Raw genomic sequence first — 19,733 nt, forward strand, 5'->3', positions numbered from 1 at the left:
TTCCATAGGTAACACATGAAACCCCTCTGGTATGACATTTACACATTGCTACATTTGAGAACAAAAACTGATCAAACATTTCCTTCCTTAAATATAGCTTATCATATTGGATTGTATCTCATTGTGTATCTTGTGGGTCTGACCACATTAATTTTTAATTACATCTGAGGGTAGTTTATGTTAATTATCACCGATATGTCTAATATTCTGGCAAATACAGTACCCATTTACTAAGATTGGCAAGAGAAAGGCATTTGTGAAAGAACTGTCTGTACTTTTATAAAACTGATTAACAGGAATGACTTTTACCTAAAAAGCACCATTCTTATAAAGATACACAATCTAAAACTCAATCATTTATAAAATTTCTTGTATACAGAGAAAGAAAGGGGGCGGATCCAAATCTTGCAACAGAAATTCTCTTGCATAGGTAATGAAGAGAAACTGTAAACAACTGTAAAAAGGAAAGCCAGTTTCAGTCACCAGTATATTTATTGTGATTGACTGCAGACACAAATGCTTTAAGGCCACAATTTTAAGAACAGCTATGAACAAGATGCTATAAAAAGTAAAATAAAATCTTAAAAGTTGCTAGAACTTAGGAATTAAAACTCAATAACAAAATTTTCAATAGCAACTAACTATAAGAATTTTGGTACAGAATGTATCCAAATTTAAGTACAGAAGGTACAGTGTTGCTTTTCAGAACAAATTTCCATATAGCTCAATTCATTTTCACGAATGAATGTTTCAGGGACCTCTAATTTCCATAAAACCCACAAATATTTTATGCTTACTTAGAGTATGCATGAATTATTCTTTACTAAACACTGTATTTTTAAATTATATATTATTCTACACTATGGTTATGACGTATGCTCTTGCAATGACAAGACTAGTTTATTTCAAATACAGTACACATCAATTTTTTACTACTCCAGTTTTCACCTCCCTGAAAAACAAATCCTTTGGCAGAGCCCTATGAGATGAAAAATGCGAATCAGTAGTATATTTGAACAATTATAATACTTGTACTGTAATAATAATAATGCCAACAGAAAGATCTAAGTATTAATCTCAATCACATTCGATAAAGTTGGGATTTGCTTCAAGTCCACCCCTGGGAAGCAAAAACCTGACGTAAAACCAGTAATGAAAAAATATTTCCACACAACACTAAGATGAGCAAATTTGTATCCACAAAGGTCAACTATTGTATACACAAACAAGGTTGTCATAAAAGGATCTTCAGTCAATTGCATATAATACTGTCTTCATTACTTATAATTACACCATCTACAAACTATCATGTAAAACTTCTGTGTGTCTTTAACAAAGTTCATAATGATTTCACAGAAAAATTCCTACACTAACCTTCTTTTGTATAATATCCCTATAACACTTAAAATATAAATTTAAACTACTGCCTCACATTACTAAAACTAGGTAACGCTACCTAATTATCTAAAATTTCCTTAGTAAAGATCTTTCAAAATACTGCATGTGGAAATAAAAAATAATGCAGTTACCCCTCCAAATTCGATGCAGTTAGCCTGCCCCCACAAATCCTCAAGAACTTGAAATTCAGTGAGCCCTATAGGCTAGGCTAGACTTGGCTAATAACAAAAGGTCGTTTCAGTGATGCAGTACATGTAAACTGAACTTGGAACCTCTCAGTTTCCTTTAGAGCTATCAAGTAATATATAAAACATCTACATACACACACCACAGGCCTTTCCTCCATTCTAAAAATGTTTACAGTCTGTCATACAAAAATACAGTTCAAATCTCTGGACAGTGATAAGTAATGCCTCTACAAGAACTACTGCCTTGTGTTATGCTTTTGTTTACAGAATTAGATTATGGATAAATGTATGGTTCATTATGATAATGAAGTTGTGATAACCATGAATTTTAAGAGTATGAACAATAATATTGAGAAAAATGAAAGAAGTAAATTCATGTGATGCATTTTGGTTATTGTAAGGATTAGTAATTTTCATATGCCCTATCACCATATCACATATAAAACACTTGTTAGATAGCATTTGACAAGACAAAAATTAACAGTAACAGAGTATATAACACGAAAAGGGTACAAATGACTGGGTAGCTGCATGCTTTGGGTCCGTGTAATGATGGCGTGAATTTCTGTACACCATTCCAGAGAAGTAAGAATGCTGCTGTAACTTTTGTAAAATATCAATAACAGACTTAATTCTGTTGTCATAATTTTTGCTGGTATACAATAAAATAGTACAGTACATAATGCAGTATGTTTAATGTACTTAGCTCTTGTTATATCTTTACATTACAGAACTCATGCTAACAATTTCCCCAACTTCAAGTGTTCTTGGGTGCAACTTTTTAATAATTTAAATTATGTATATATACTCATATGATATAATAAACCACAATGTGTGTATAGCCCATGCATTTATACCTCCCTATACACCTTTAGCTTTCTTTAATATTTCTAGCCTATATGAGTAACAAGCATGCTCATGCAGATGGACGCATAATCCCAAAATATTTCATTTAATTACTGATTAAAAAAAAAAGTGAGTTTTAAATGTCTGAATTTGGAGGGTCAACTGTACAGTTTAAATAATTTAAAAGAATGTACATCAAGACCCAACCTTAAAAAACTTAAAATTCATTTCCTACCGGTCTCCTGATCTTCTATTTGTACTCTTAATAAAAAATAAACTTAAGCCTACAAGATTAAACTAAACTCCTCCAAACTTCCTTAGGCTAAAGAACTTGTGTTTCACCAAAATTTATGTACAGTATTCCCTATTTTATGCATGGAAGACAAGGTCTAAATTCTTTCACATTTCTCATCTATTCTCAAAGAACAAGCAGTGAATACATTTCTGGAGATAGACAAGCTATGTGCAGAAATGACTTTTATTCATATACAAGTAATCTTTTTTTTTTTACTCTGATCATCCTATAACCTCAAAATATAAATTAGAATTATTGTAATAATATTCCATGAAAAATATTTATCAGTTTAATGAGTCAACCCCTCAAATTCTCTTACTAACTAAATATACTGTACAAACCATAAAATTCTAGCTACATGACTTCTTTACACGTAATTTTCTCTAATCATACAAATGTCTCAGAGACTAAATGTAGAAAAGATTATTTCAATAAAAAATGCTACACGTACATATACTAAAGGCCATCTATGTGACAAACCTCAGCATAATCTCAACTGTATAATGGAAAATTACAGAAAAGGAAAGGGACACTATGAAGATATTCTAGATATAAAAATATAAATAAAAATTTTCTTTGAAAGGACTAGAACGACAAGTATAGGTCAGCAGTTTCACAGGGTAATGAACAGAGTGAAATACAACAAAAAAGCTAAGAATTTTTCCTAAATTGTATAACGATACGATGGAGAATTATCAGGCCCTTCTTGGACTTTTCACTTTTCTTTCCAGATCTTCATCATCACTGCTAGTGGATGACGCATCTGGTCTTTTTCTTGAGCGCCAGGTTTTAGGAGGAGTAAGGCAATCATGTATTTGGCGAACCTGAGTCAGAATAGACCCTGGAGACCAAGGTCTTTTCTCAGGTGTTGCCAAGCGCTTAGGTGACCCTGAAGAGATGATCAGTTCATCAGCCTGCAGCATTTTTATCGATTCAGTCCCATCAAGTTTAGTGGCCTGCAAGTAAAACAAAAGTGACATCAACAAGAAATTATTATCCTTACAATACTGTTTAAAATGTGCAGATATTCAAATTATGTAAGCAAGCCTAGCATCTTCAAACTATAGAGAATACCAATTATGAGAGAAGGCAATAATAAGTGAGCAAAAGGCTTACAAATAATAAATGAGATATAAACTAAGATAGTTTTTTACTACGTTTAACACGAAAAAAGCTTTTTCATATACAATTATGCTTAATATTACAATCTGAAATGTTCCCAAGATCACCAGCCTTTTGCTGGTCAAACAAAAGAGGGGTAGCCATGCCCTCTGGACTTCAAAGACTGTATTAACTATTAACCTCCCTTATTGTAGCAACTATCTGTGAGGTAGTAAGATCAGCATGAGTGGCAGTAGAGCACTCAATATATCAGTGATAGGTTTATGTATAGGTGGCCTGTATCTCCAACACCACTGGATATTAGTGCAAAGACAAGACAATCCTTTGCAGCCTTGAACTCAGATGCAATGCTCTCTCTTCTCAGTTAAAGAAAGCCTTTTTGGATACTTTCTTCTATTGAAGGCTCCCATCATCTATGTTCATGACTTACTTGGAGGTGTAAACATAATCACGAATCTGCTGTTTCAGGTTCTCCTGAAAAATCTTGGCAGCTTCCTCCAGTGTTTTTAGGAGTAAACATCTGCTTACTTCTTTTGGGAAACATGTCATCAATGCCTTGCAACAAATATTACCTTTGAAATCTGAGCCTCCACCCTGACCTCTGAGACTGGCAAACAAAGATAAAGCCTTTGCTGTTATTATCCGAGAGGATAAGCATTTGGGTCATGTCCTAATCCTCAAATTAACAGGACCCTCTCTGTTTCCTCCATGAAAGGGATATGCATGCTGGTGATCCTCCTGGCAGCCAAGGAAGAGACATTCTGATCCACAGCACTAGTGATATCTTTCTACCTGAAGAACTGGTAACACTTTTGACTGGCTGAGCCTAAATGTTCCATGATCTTATACTTTTTCCCTTGTTGCTGCTATAAACAATGTCCTGAGCCAAGCTTTCTGCACCTTCTTAGGATCAGATGCCTCACCACAAAATCTTGCAATTAGCTTACAAAACAGGTTCAAAATAAATAAATAAAATCACACAATATACTTACTCACTTAACACAACTCGTAATTCACCTGAAGATTCATAACACATTCAACCATTCAAAAATTAATTAAACTGAAATAAGAGATATTGAGTTACGAAGGGCAGGTTATGTCCAGCAGATCTTGAGATAGATGCAGACTTTACCATTCTTAGGAAAGAACACGTGTGAAAATAATGATGTGCTCAACAATTCAGCGTCTCATCAAGTGGAACAGCACTGATGCCTCTACCACCCAGCAAATGAGAGGGTTTCAAAATACAGGATCGCAGAAATTGTTACAGCAAATTTTCATTGCATAGCATTCAATTTCCAATGATTTATTCTTAGGGGTATGTGTTGTATAGGCCATAAATTAAACAGCGATGATTTTGCATATGCATGTTAATGAAACAAATATGATGCAGTATTTCAATTAAATGCACAAAAATATGTAAATGAACAGTTCTTGATGGCAGTAAAATGAGATCTGAGTCAGCCACAATGTGTTAAGCGCTTGGCATATGGTTTAGTAGACAAAAATACCAAAATTAATTTTTCTCCCCAATTTAAAACAGATTGTAGGAACCTTCAACTGAGTGAAACAACAAACTCCAACAAACTGCTGGATCCCGACCAATGCCAAATTCAATACTGCACTGGCATCTGGGCACTATGCAAGTCAACTCTGTTTTACTCAGCCAATCATTCAGTGTTTCTCTTAATGAAACAAGACTACAGCTTCTGTCACTGGGTAAATGTGATTTAAAAAATGTGAGCATGGAGATCATTATGGCAAATTTTAACCTTGCAGTACTGGTCAATAACCTGCACTATACCACTTAACCTACTCTTTGCAATCAACATCTTTAGTATGCAATCCCCATACAGTTTTATACCTCCAGTAATCTTCAAAGAAGGCTGAATTAGCAACATTTTATTTTGCGTTATCTCAAGCTTACAGCACCTCACTGCTAAGGGAATAAGTGACAATCAAGTAAGGCTGAGAGGAAGAGAGAGTTTAATTCACGTACCTTCAAGGCCATTAGTTCAGTATTTTCTTGTATAGCCATTTTTCTAATAGCAGTTTTCCTCATAGGTTTACGGGCACTGGAGTCCTTTCTTAGTGTTTTTCTTCTCTGAATAGCACTATGGACTGCTTCTTTTATGTCTCGAACCCACTCAGTGCTTGTTCCATGGTCTGAGCAGAACAGCAGCATATCTTCTGATTTACATTTCAACTGAAAAACAAATTAAATTAGTTCCTGAAAGTCTAACAACATAAATCTATAGAATCTTACATATTCAATCATATTTCAATGTGAAGACTGAAAATAAAATATTTTACTTCTAAGCAATTAATGGATTCCAGCCTTATAGTATCTGTAAGAATTCTTGGTTTCAATGGACTCAGTAACTAACAAAAATCAAGCAAAAATAAACTTTCAAACACTGTCACAATCAACTGTATCTGGTCACACAAGTAATTATGTTCTTCTACCAACCCTAAAGAGGCCGCGATCACTATCAAACACTGGTATGACACAGCAGTGACGAAGAGGAAGGATACAGCAGCACTCGAGAGATTTTGGTTTGTAAATATCTGTCGTCTCACTGAAACTTCATGCAAAATATTTCCATTAATGAGCGTTATCTAAGTAAAACTGGCTAAACAAACTAATTAATCTTCAAGCAACAATTGTTAAAAATCTATATCGTGCTTAAAGGTTTGTTTTTAAGTACAGTCTCTTCCTTGCATATGTACTGTATATTCCACTTTCTCACATTCATCAATTAACAACTATCCATTGTTGAAGGAACATGCATGAATCACTGCATCATTCAAAGCGTACCAGCACCTTCCTTTAATTTCTAATACAGCATATTGCTGAATTCACAGTTTTTATATCAGACAGTTTAATCACACCACTAAGCTACAAATTTCAAATCTCATATAAGTGTACCAAAGGGATAATGCCACTTCTAAATTTCTTTCTTTTTGTACCGATGACTCCCATAACACCTCTAAGGTTTATGTGTTAATATGCTGATATCTGCTCCATCATTCCACATGGCTAGCCATATATTTCTAAGACACTGCCCTTATCCCTGTCACACCTCTTGCTTGCCTTCTCTTGGGCTTTATTTGCACAGGTAAGCAATAGGTGACTGTAATGGGTTTGTGTTGAAAAAAATGAACAATCAGGCCTCTACTGAATACAGCCTTGTTCAATGTCCAGCTCATTTTAATTTAGCCCTTACAGAGTGAATACCTGACCAGTAGGTTTCACATACTGTATAGTTCACCTGACATAGTGATCTTAGTAAACTAATTATAATAACAAATTACCCATTCATTACAATCAAGAGAAAACTTCTTTTTTTTTTTATCCCTAACTTGAGACTGCTTCGAAGCCCACTCGAAGTGCTTGACTTCAAGCTAAAGACCAAGATGTAGCCCACCTCTAAAAATTACAGAAAATGAAAACGAAAACTTTAAAACACTAGTGACTACTAGCTACATTTTTCAAAACAGCAACCAAGAAAACATGAAATATTAGATGAAATTAATCACAATTTAGGAGAGATTTTTTTTTTCAACAGAACTTAGAGCAATAAAATAAAGTTTACCTTATACTGGAAGTACTATTCATATTTGCAGCTGGCAACTTAGTGTACATGAGGATGTCTGTGAAGAGGAAAAACAAGCGCGGTTGTGACGAGTTCCCTTTCTGAGATATCTATTAAAAAAAAAAATCAATTAAAAATTTTTATGAATGATGAGGAATTCCTCAAGCTGTCAATCTATATAAAAATACGATATCTCTACTATTATAATAAAATCCTATAATTACTGTAATAATTTTGATCACTATATAGTAACCTTAAAGAGATGAATGCAGAAAATATTTCAATTTCACGATGAGATAATTACAACATGAACCTGCGTAAATTGCAATAATGTTTTGATTCAGATAGTGACCACGTAACAGATCGGTAAGCAAAAGATAATTTCTTTTTTAACAATTACATGTTTTGTTAATAAAGTTCCAATACTCGACTTACTTTTTGTAATACACCCTCCCTTATGAGCTGTCGTCCAGGGGCGATGATATTGGGTTGTCCATTCTTCATGGCTTCTTGCAACTTTAACATCCGTTGTACACACTCGGCCTTCTTTAGGCTCTCTTCTATGTGGCCAGCGACCTTTTCTATGGCTTCACTAGCTTCTGCAAAGTAAAAGAAATTAAACTACGTAAACATCTTATGCCAGTTCATTCTGTAAACATAAACGATAATATTACAAGTGAAACATGAGGTTTCTTTTGCCCACTGGTCACATTCTCATGCATACAAAAGGTATGATGTTAACCACTGAAAAATGTAAACAAACTTTTGGCAATAATAGTTGCTGTCATCATTTCATTCAATTCCTCTTCTGGTGATGCAAAGACCGACCCATTAACTCTCATTCATGAGTGAACCACTACATTTACAACCCTTTCATATACTACATTCACAAGATCATATAAATTTATATCAATTCATTGTAAACTTGAACACAATAAATGTGATTGCACTTGCTCATTTTGTTACTAATTGACATCAAGAAACGTACATTAGTTCATCAGGATTATCATAAGAATTTTATTTTAATTATAAGATTTCCACGCAAAAATCTACGAGATACTGTCATTTAATATGAGATCTGTCACTGCTTTCATGTCCACTAACAAAGCGCACTTAACTTAAAATCTCAAAATGTATATTAAATGACCAAAGCATCAAAATTCTCAACATTTCACAAAATAGTCTGAAATTCTACTTACTGAAAAATAAAATTCGAGGACTGTAATTACTATAATAATTTTATAAGCTGATGATACTTACGGACAATACTTCCATAATGGGGATGATCATTTGGCGTGTGTTTCAAGAGCTGCTCTAGCAGTAACCGGTAACGAGGGATTCTTTGTACTGGAGTAATAAGGAGAGAGGGTAGCTTTGTCTGAACTTCAGGTCTTGATTCTTGTGTCGTTAACCAGGCCTTGAATTTTGAGGTCTTCCTCTCATAATCCTAGGAATTGGAAGAACATTAATCAGAATGTATTATTAAAAAAAAAAAATGCAAAAGTTAAATACTGTTTTGTACATTTTCCATATTTTAAAGTATGGTGGGAAGGCAATGCATAGCTTTTACAGCACGGCACTCTTTTAAATCATTATGCAAAGCATAGTTAGTTACCCAAATGATGTATGTGATGAGTTTGCATATAGTATCTATTCACTTTCCATGTTAATAGAGTGACCTATTACATATCTTTGCATTATTTATATTTTTCTAACTAATACACAATTAATTACTTGCTCAAAATAAGTATGCTGTATCTAGTGAAAGGCAAGTACTGTGGTGAAGAGAAGGAACCATAAATAAGTTAAATGCACTTAACATCTCTTTATATTGTAGTCCATAATTAACCCTGCTTTTACTTTCTGTCAAACTCCCTCTTAGCCTCTCTATCTAAAAAGCTGATAAGATAATGATGGGTACATGTGGCACAGAAAGTCAAGGACCCAGAAAAGCTCTGTGCTGTAACTCAATGCTTGGTCCTAGGTCCAGGTCTACATGCGTTCATGATGTCCTTGACAGCTTTCACCAACCTTCTGGGCTTTTATCTCTACCATACTCAATAGTTAGTTGCTTCAACATTACAGGTTTCAGAAGTAAATAAAGGTCCCTAACAAATTCTAACATATTTCTATGACCATACACTGTAAAGTCATACGCCACTCGCATGCACTTACCACTAGTATATTGATTGCCTGCTGATAATTCTTTGCATATGATGCATACACCTTTAGGAAGGGTGCCATCTTGAGGAAGGCCGTGCCAATGTTGCCATCTTCAACACTCAGAGATTTGAACAGTTCAGTGTTCATTTCTCTGATGGGTTGCAGTTGTCCAAAAATCATGGTGTGAATGTGCAGAGGGACTGAAGCCTTCTCTAAAGATGGTTTAACAAAATACTGCAAAAAATCATACACATTACTCGAAGGAATTACACATACAAATTACATATGATAACCAGGGAGCTTAATTATTTTCTTAACTACAAATGGCTGACTTCTAAGACAATATCAGTATATTCTGGCTGGGGAGTCACATGAGGGAAATGAAAGTGTATTCTGACTGGGAAATCATAATAAAACAATTACAGTGGTTAACAATGGCCTATTACTGTATTCTATATGTAGAGATGATTACATTATTGATTACATATTCCAGTAACCAGTCGTATGCATTTAACTCAACTTGCAAACAAAAAGACCTGCAAATGTCCCAATAAGTACAAAATCTGAGGTAATGATTATCCTCAGTGTGAAAACTTATGTGGGATATACCATGATGAATATACAAAGTTCAACATTATGACAATATAATGACTATCATGAAGCAAACAGAGCCTAAGTATTTTCAAATACAAAAGTAAAAGAATCTGAAAATCAATCTTGAAGACATTGCTCAATATCCCCTTTGTTAGACCAAGGAAACGTATTCCAACTCTGGAACCAGTAAATTTAAGCTGGTTCAAAGACCATCAGAGACTACAATTTTCTGTTGACGTTCTTATTGACACCTGTAATCCTGATCCACTTGTCACAACATTTGCTTTGCTCAATGGATGTTAAAAAAAAAGACCCCATAGACAACTAATACAGTTAGAAAATATAATATCCTGATAGGTATAGCCCTTCAGTTTAATTAACGTTCCAACCTCCCTCCGCAATCAAAAACAAATGGAAAGATAAAAGTATTTACACAAAAGCACCACAACCACACATTACTTTACAAGTCTGATTTAGCAAACAAAAATGAAATAATATAAACGGAGTCAGGAAGGAAGTAGAGTAGACCTAGACCAGCATTGTGTGAGGAACGGGGAACTCAATGGATCTACCCCCTTCACTAGTTACCACTACTAATGTGGATATCAATTTCACTGGTGAAACTGATATCCACAAATCACTGGATTGTATTTTTGTATGAAAATTCGAGAAAACTGTAAAGCTGAATAGCCTCTTTTACCATGGAAAAAATAAAACTTTTAACAGAGTAAAGTAGTGAAATCATATAACCACTGAGAAACAACTTACCTTGTCCAGGGTATGTAACTGTTTCAGATAAGCCTCCTCAGAGGATATCATTTCTTGAACTATTTTTTTCCTTACACAACTCATCATCTGGTATCAACTGCAAAGGAAACAAACTTGGCACTACACAAATATTCGGTCCCAATGAAAACAGCAATCCTTACGTTAATCTGTATACAAAGACAAAGACAAGAAACTTAAATACCAATAAAGAAACCACATACATTAATATCAGTTCTGCTACAAGAAAGCTTGACTATGAACACATAAAAAACACAAATATCCATCTACACCTAATCTTGTACAATTGTGCTGAAAACTGGGATGCATTACAAAACATCTGATTTACTAAAAGAAAAAAGCAGTTTTTAGCCTAGGCTACTTGGCAGAAAACTACCTAGACTGTTATGTAACAGGAAAAACTGCATAGGCCTAAATGGTCACAGACAAAAAACAATAAGAAGTGCTTATAACCTCCCTAAATTCAATAATGTGGAATGGGCCACCTTCAACATAATAACCATGGCTTAGCCTATAATATCATGACAGCCTTCATATTTTCATTGTTAAATACTCAACTTAATAGCCAATAAACTTGTTACTTATACACTATTTTAAGGGATAAACTCAAAATTGACAATTATTCGACCATTATTTATATTGAATTCAGTATTAGCTAGGAATTACAGTATAGTATTATAGCACTAACGAAGGTAGGGTATAGGTAGCCGACTACGCCTAGCTTAAATGTACCAGCACAATTACACCTAGACCAATTCTGGGCCTCTAAAAACAGCCTAGGGGTCATTAAATAATACATACATTACATAATTACATACCAGATGATGAAGGCTTAATATTGCAGGCCTAAGAATGTCCTAAATTTGGGTGGAATTAGGATAACGGGACCTGGCCAGGATACCAAATATATATTCCTGCCTATCAAAAATAATTAAATATTAATCATCATAGTATAATAACACTAAATACATAACAAACACTTAACTACATTCATATTTATCTTTTAAGTAGCTAATTAGTCTTACCTCGACGACTTTTTAACGAAATGTTAATCTCGGAGGCCAGATTCCTGTTTTGAATCACCTGTCCAAAACATTGACAAATACAACGACCCCAGTGTTGCCAGATCGCCCAAGTTTAAATTAAGTTCTGGAACTATGAATTTTACGTTTAAATTCATCACATATGAGATTTTATTATGCATAAATGCAAATAAATATATATATGTCTGTACTACAGGAGGTATAGAAGCCTAGTCAACAAATAAAAAAAATCAGTCCTTACGGTCTTTACCTGATTACTTTCGACAGCGATATGGCTATACTAAAGGTGGGAGCGTTTTACGTTTATTTTTATCATATACGACGCACTATCATGCATAAATACAAATAAATATATATACAAACCTACATACAGGAGGTACAGGGGCCTATTCAAAAATACAGATAATTCGTAGTCTTATGTTGATTCTTTTCGAAAACGGATATGGATATGCTAACCATTGGGGGCGTTCGCTATTAAAATACGTGAAAAAAGCACACTAGCGCATGGGGATATTGCTATCAGTCTTGTTGTTATGATTATATTAAAGTTTATTGTTATCAGTATGCTATTATCACTGTCATCAGTACTAAAGCTCTGTTGGATATTTTCATTACAGGCTCAAAGTATTTGGTGTTCAATTTTCATCAGGTCTAATACTAAGCAATATCTTTTATTCAATTATACCCTGAATGCATTAATAAAAATATGTGGTAAAATTGTGTTTTAGGCCACTAGTGAACAGTAATTCAGTCTGGCACTTCCACTTTTTAGCTTGTCAGAAAAAAATATTTAAATATAGAAAGAGGACCTACGCCTAGTCATCATCAGCCATTAGCTCGCGAGAACGCTAAAATTCTTGATTTACCTAAATATAATGGCCCCAGTTACAGGTTTTCCTTAGCATGAATAAAAGTACTTAGTTTTACAAAGGCTAGTGCTGATTAAACCTTAACCATAAAGCAACACTTTGGCCAGCTATTTTTTTTAGAGGGGTTAAATAGTCAGGATTCGTGTGTACAAAGGAAGAAGTGATTTATAGATTTTAAATTAATGCAAAAAAATATATATACTAGACCACGCATACTTCATAACCCATAGGTCTACGTAGATCACGCACGCTGATATATAATTAGTAACACAGCCTAGTAAAGTAATAGTTTCATGTAACAACCTACTGTAAGACTGTACTGTAATCTTAATCTATTCTTTTCAATTCATACTTCCCGATAATTTGCATAAAAGGAATTGCTGAAAAGGATATCAACTTATTTTACTATATATTTTAAGATAATATTCATTATATACTTATGCATATTTTGTTAGATGCGTATGTTTATAAAATAGCAGAAGGATTTATAATTACTGCACATTGTAATAATTCAGTACAAACACGGCCACCACACGAAGTTTATCGATCAATATAAACATATACATTCAAATATATCATACGTCAGCATACACACACACAAGTTGATACGACAAAAAAATAAAAAATAAAGTCTAACAAAAGATATACACACAAAACACCTAAAATAATATTAGCATCTTTAATGCATTATCACAGAGCCCTGAAAGAGTCGGAAATGGTTCTGGCATCAAATACAGAGCCCACACATCTTTTGACAGCATATTTTTTTACGCACAATATTTTTCATTCACTCGCTTTTGTTGAAAAAGGACGCCTAATGGGTAAAGAGAACAAAAGAGCGGCGTCTTGCGTCATATCCACATTCTTGGACATGTGTTATTACATTATTTGCGAGAATTTAGTGTGTTACCCAACACGGGTTGAGTTTTGGGCGAATCTATATTATTAAAGGGTGAAGCACGTACTTTTGAGTACGTGCACGTGCAAAGACTAGGACTAAATATATATATAAAAAGAGTTGCACGTAACCACCGTCGTGTTTATTCTTCTCAGCTTTTAATCCATGCACAGGGTGGCTTTATATTTAAATGAGCTTCTTCCAAAAATGCGTTGGCAATTGAGTCTCAGCTACGTGTGACTAGTCTCATTTTTCTTAAGTAAAATAACAATTTCGTCTAATATTGGAAAGTTTATTATTATTTTGTTACTAGGATTCAGTAAGCCTATATCAATTTGATTATTATAGTTTTGTCACGCTTTTTTCAGTAGGCCTATATATCAATTGCAAATTGCGCCTACACAGGAAAGGCCTCAAAGATATGCCGTCAAAAGGGAGGTATGGGCATGCCCCGTAGAGAGAGAGAGAGAGAGAGAGAGAGAGAGAGAGAGAGAGAGAGAGAGAGAGAGAGAGAGGTTTTGACTCTTGGGCAATATCATAAACCAAAGGATATTGTTCTCTAATATTCACTAATACAGTCATGTACCAGTAAATGTTAGGAAGATACAAAGTATGTATTGCATACTTGTAACAGAACCAAGTAGCTTCAGTGATCAAAAAGTCTTCTTAGTATGAGTTCAATGATACAATATTAAGATAAAATGCCAGAATTTAGATCAAAGATGTATTTTTTACATTCTCTGATTATAAGAGAATGTCAGCATGTACATACATTTGCGTTATACGTACATACATACACACACATATACATACATACTTTTAAGTATATCTCTACGTACGTATGAGTGCAAAAAAAAAAAAAACTCATTGCTTAAAACAGAAGATATCTGCCTTACGAATAGCATGAGTGACTACTGTTGTCACAAAGATAGACCAGAGAGACCAAGATCTAGATAAACTAGATCTTGAGATAGACCACAAACACAAACGCACACACTCACAAACAGCGAGCCCACGCCCACACAAACAGACACATACACACACACAAAAGAGTCTAACCCACACCCACACACAGACGAACACAGAAAGACGAAACAATACTCTCAGGAGATGCGTTGACGTCCACCTCTTATTGTCTCGGCTTCAGACTCGCGTTCGGCTGCATTGTCACAGCCGTCAGCACAGTCAGCATATAATCTTTTGGCTGAGTCATAGATCGACAGCAGGCGTCAGCTATCGGAGAGAGAAAGCGGGGGTGGGGGCGGATAAAAAAAAATAGACATTGCGCGGGAAAACTTCAATCTTCCATCAGCTGCAGGAATTTGGAGACTTCGAGTAAGAATATACAAAAGGCTTGATACGACACGAAATTGATCTGTTTTCTCGTACAGAATATTCGAGAAGAGGGTTACAGCACTGGACGTGATATCAAAGCGTTAATGAAGGTGATAACAAAGTATTTTTATGGTAATACAGAGTATTTTGTCTCCATAAAGTGCTGTGAGGAATGGCCAGCCTTATGAGAGCATTTAATCAGTTTAGTTGTCTGGTTAAACTATTATAATAATAATAATAATAATAATAATAATAATAACGTAATTTAGACTGAATTTCTCATTTAACCCCAGTCTTTCTGTACTCAGGCCTACGCCTCTTACGGGAAATACTTTTGTTTTTATAGTAAAAAATATATCAAGAGTAAACAGTATATGGGTAATACCAGGAATATGACACCTATATTTAAAAGTTTTAATAATTAAACACATATTAGCCTCTGTCACTGGGAATAATTTACAACGGCACGAGGTAGACTTACAAAGCACATCGGCCTAAGATTCACCATAGTTTCCTGCATTCCACACTGGTATTTTTATTGATGATGATGCCTTTCAAGCAGTGTGTCATGTTTCCACGGTTCTACCCACCGGTTTGACACGTGTGTAAATGAGTTATAGTACTATAACACCAGCTGAGGTTAAGAGGTCAAACAAAAGCAAGGTCGCTCGAATAACAATAATAATAATAATAATAATAATAATAATAATAATAATAATAATAATAATAATGAATACATTCTAACCCCTGTCTTGTCTACCATCCAGTTGATATGTATATAATAAACAATATGTTATTTTAGTGCAAAATTCTCTATTGCACTGTACATGGTTACGTGAACTGTAACTTTCCTGCTTAAAAAAAGAATAAGCGTAACAAATCTGAAACATTGACAAATTCCAGCTGGTCATTTCTGTTGGCATTACAATTTGCTCTGAAAACAATTCTGACAACGCTGACATTATACAAACTTTTTTTTTTTTATCTTTTATTTATTATACAGACTTTTTCTTGGTACTAAAGATTTACCTTACTGACAACACGATGGTGGACTCGCCTCTCTTTGGAATCTCTGGTACATCGATCATATTTTTTTTGTGTATTGTTCCACAGAATAACCTTATTATGTTAATGAGTTGCACCGTTAACTGGGAAGCCTCATTATTTCTTATCCTATTGTAAGGGAGAGGTCCTATTTACGTAGTGTTTTTCTCTTTACGAGTGGATAAATTGCTTAGAGGAAAAAACTGGGCCTCTGAATATATATATATATATATATATATATATATATATATATATATATATATATACACTATATGTATATATATATATATATATATATATATATATATTATATATATATATGAATTTTATCACATCACCGTGATTCACATACAAGCATTAAGCTACAAATGTCCTTTAATATCCAATTCGCTCTATCTGGGAAATATATTTTCATATATGTTACCCCGAAGGGGAATTTTATTTTATTTTAATTTTTATTTTAGTTGATAATAAGTTCGTCGTCTCGTGGGCTCGAACCACGGAAGACAAGAACTTAGGACTACATATAAATCAAATCACGTAGTAGACTTATTTGATGGTTCGTACATCATTTCCTGAATTGTTAGGATTTAGTTATTTGCAGTCAGAAAAGTGAATTGTCATTGAAATCTATGAGTTTTCAATGACGCGTGTCCATTTTTAATTGATTTGGTTCTTATGCATCACACCAGTAGCACAATCCGCAACAAGGGAGAACACAAACCAGGATAATGAAACAAACAACTGACCACAAACAGAGTAAACATTTTATTCACCTATATATTATTATCGTGTTTTGAAACCTTCAGCTCCATGACAATTGATCATAATCGTAATAAAGTACACGAAAGTGAACACGAAAAATTCTCTATAGAAGAAAAAAAGAGGAGAAGTAACTGCCCAGCCCTGCAGTAATAATAATAATAATAATAATAATAATAATAATAATAATAATAATAATAATAATAATAATAATAATAATAATAATAATAATAAGGGTCACTACTTTGGTAACAATTCAGTCTTCCTGAACTTCGCCGTTTCTGAAAGTTTCGTGTGTGGGTAAATGTATGGGTAAATTTAAAGGGAAAGGCGTGGGTAAATTTATGGCAAATGTATGGGTAAATGTGTGGGTAAATTTATAAGGAAATGTGTGGGTAAATTTATGGCAAATGTATGGGTAAATGTGCTGGTAAATGTATGGGTAAATTTGGAGGGAAAGGTGTGGGTAGATTTATGGCAAATGTGTGGGTAATTTTATAGGGAAAGGTGTGGGTAAATGTATGGTAAATGTGTGGGTAAATGTATAGGGAGAGGTGTGGGTAAATGTATGGCAAATGTATGGGTAAATGTGTGGGTAAATGTATGGGTAAATGCGTGGGTAAATGTATAGGTAAATTTATAGGGGGAGGTGTGGGTTACTTTATGGCAAATGTATGGGTAAATTTATGGGGTACTATGAGTCTGTTAGTATGTAACAGAGGTCTGTAAGAGAATCTTAATTTTTTATACACAGACAGTTCCAATGCTGAGATCCTTACGAGAATAACACATTTTTCATGTTTAATCTTAATTCATTCTATACTGCTTCACATCCGAGGGTAATATTTAAGATAATAATGGATAGCGTTACTTTATATATATATATATTTTGCTTAAGTTTAAGTGTAAGTGTGTGTGTGTGTGTATTTCTGTCTCTGGTTACGAGTAGCGGTTTAAAATCTTAAATCAGCGAGTCAGTCATTTAAGAAGCTAGTAAGCTCATCACATAGGGGTACCTGCGCATGCGCGCGTACAGTCATGGCGACGGCAGCTAGGGACAAATCAAAATGTACTCTTTCTCTCGCTCTCTCTCTCTGAAGCGGCAAATAATATTGAAATTTATTGATCAAATCAACAAAAAAATCGACTCTAAATGAGGTTAACATCTGTCAAGGAAGTTGACTAAAAAAGAAAAAAAAAGATTAGGTTGAACTACATGGATTGAGAGTTGGAGAAAGGGAAAACTAATTTACCAAAGAATAACTAAAAAGATCGACTCTAAATGAGGTTAAGATTTGTCCAGGAAGTAAAAAAAAAAAAAGTAAAAGCCACCTTGGATTGAGAGTTGGAGAAAGGGAAAGTCAGATAATTAAGGAATAACTAAGTGCACATGAGGATAAAAAGAAAACAAGAAAAAAAAGACCTACATTAACAGATATAAAAATTCAGTCATTTGAAAATCAATAAGCAACCATTACTCTACGCCTACGAAGGGTCAGTAGGCTTGAAGATTATACAATGTACTGTATAACTAAAAACCAAAAAACAAAAAATTGTAAAGAAACTGACCCGGGATAACCCTAGATCAGAACACACAACTTGGGTCAGTAGGCTTCAAGATGACACAATATATCAACTAAAAAAAAAAAAAAAAAAAAAAAAAAAGTGTAAACAAAAAGACTCAAGATCAAAACATACACACCCTGTAGATGACTAATCAATCAATAATTGTTTGGATTTCTCTGGCGTCACCCCGCTGACAATACTGAGGACAACAAAACAGTCATGGCTTCAAAGTGGCGTTCTTACACTAAAGAGAATTTCGACCACAACACCGATTGGAGTTTAACCAGAGACAAATATATTTCAGACAATATATATAATATTATTTTTCTGTGGTTTTTTTCTTTCTATTACTGAAGGTATCCTGCGTAGTTCTGCGCTGAGGAGGTTCCTGAAGACTGGGAGGACCTCTGGCGGAGGCGTCGACCCAGGATGGAGAGCTGGAGGAGAAAGTAGAAAGAAAGGGCTAGAATTTTTTTTTTTTTTTTTTTTTTTTTTAAGTGGACATCCCTCTCCAATGAATTATGCTTATGGCAACAACGACGGTCTGTTATTGTGGTGCTTATCGCCGAAACAACAATGCATTGCAAGGAACGCAAGAAAAAAAAACAGCCAAGAACGTTTGCTAAAATAACTGCCAAATGCAAATAATAAGGAAAAACTCCCAATACTGAAAGAAAACACAAAACTGAAAGAGGAAAATCAATGTCCAAAGATGGCAAGCAGCAATCTTCGAATTAATTTACAAAAATATGAATAAGGTAGAAAAAAACATTTGTAACAAATGAAAAAAATATTATTTAAAAAAAATGCCGAATAACAACGACCATAAGATAAAGTCAAATAGATATGTCCAAAAGACATAAAACTCATGATATTAAGCAAAAAAAAAAAAAAAAAAAACCTTTAGAGATTTAATGGTAGATAATATTCACAAGAAGATGCATTTCCATAAAATTGAAAAGTGGTTTATCTCGAAAACAAAATTAGAGCGCCAAATTCAAAAGTGATAACTTTAACGTTGTCAGAAATACAATTAAACTATAATTCAGAACGTTTTTCTTTTCACACAATCCAAACCTGCATCTGAAATTATCTTAATAATATCTTTTGAATGATGTCAAGCAACACTTTCGGTAATTAGTGTAAGTATCTAAAACTAACTTCAGACATACCTGAACCTTGAAAAGTTCACTCAAACATTAATCTCCTACTGAAGTTAATGTGATAG

General features: G+C 34.1%; 2 protein-coding genes across 3 annotated transcripts in view; both read right to left on the reverse strand.

Moving 5' to 3' along the window:
* Window positions 1–473: 473 nt before the first annotated feature.
* Window positions 474–12,122, reverse strand: LOC136853604 (FYVE, RhoGEF and PH domain-containing protein 3-like). Of its 2 annotated transcripts, none has more exons than XM_067129354.1 (9): window positions 12,014–12,122; window positions 10,971–11,137; window positions 9,621–9,842; window positions 8,706–8,892; window positions 7,881–8,044; window positions 7,446–7,555; window positions 6,320–6,434; window positions 5,849–6,055; window positions 474–3,683 (listed from the first exon to the last, which is right to left on the reverse strand). In XM_067129354.1, exons 2-9 carry the CDS (start codon window positions 11,055–11,057, stop codon window positions 3,423–3,425), a joined length of 1,353 nt encoding a protein of 450 aa, XP_066985455.1. In that variant the 5' UTR covers window positions 11,058–11,137; window positions 12,014–12,122; the 3' UTR covers window positions 474–3,422. The 2 variants fall into 2 exon arrangements, with proteins under 2 accessions (XP_066985455.1, XP_066985456.1); XM_067129355.1 differs by having other exon boundaries at window positions 10,971–11,067; window positions 12,014–12,117.
* A 6,594-nt stretch (window positions 12,123–18,716) lies between these two features.
* The window catches only part of LOC136853608 (uncharacterized), a 94,216-nt gene continuing 93,199 nt past the window's right edge, over window positions 18,717–19,733 (reverse strand). The window contains exon 3 of the mRNA XM_067129372.1: window positions 18,717–18,942. Coding sequence (XP_066985473.1) covers window positions 18,853–18,942 — 90 coding nt within the window. The 3' untranslated portion in view covers window positions 18,717–18,852. The remainder of the gene's footprint in view (window positions 18,943–19,733) is intronic.

The sequence above is a fragment of the Macrobrachium rosenbergii genome, chromosome 27 (assembly GCF_040412425.1).
Source record: "Macrobrachium rosenbergii isolate ZJJX-2024 chromosome 27, ASM4041242v1, whole genome shotgun sequence".
Taxonomy (NCBI): Eukaryota; Metazoa; Arthropoda; class Malacostraca; order Decapoda; family Palaemonidae; genus Macrobrachium; species Macrobrachium rosenbergii.

What these genes read in the sequence shown, in the direction of transcription:
- LOC136853604 (XM_067129354.1), bottom strand. Translation starts at nt 11,057, where the DNA reads ATGATGAGTTGTGTAAGGAAAAAAATAGTTCAAGAAATGATATCCTCT. An exon ending in AGTTACATACCCTGGACAAG is followed by an intron (nt 9,843 to 10,970) that starts GTAAGTTGTTTC and finishes GATTTTTTGCAG; the next exon opens with TATTTTGTTAAACCATCTTT. An exon ending in AGGCAATCAATATACTAGTG is followed by an intron (nt 8,893 to 9,620) that starts GTAAGTGCATGC and finishes TCCAATTCCTAG; the next exon opens with GATTATGAGAGGAAGACCTC.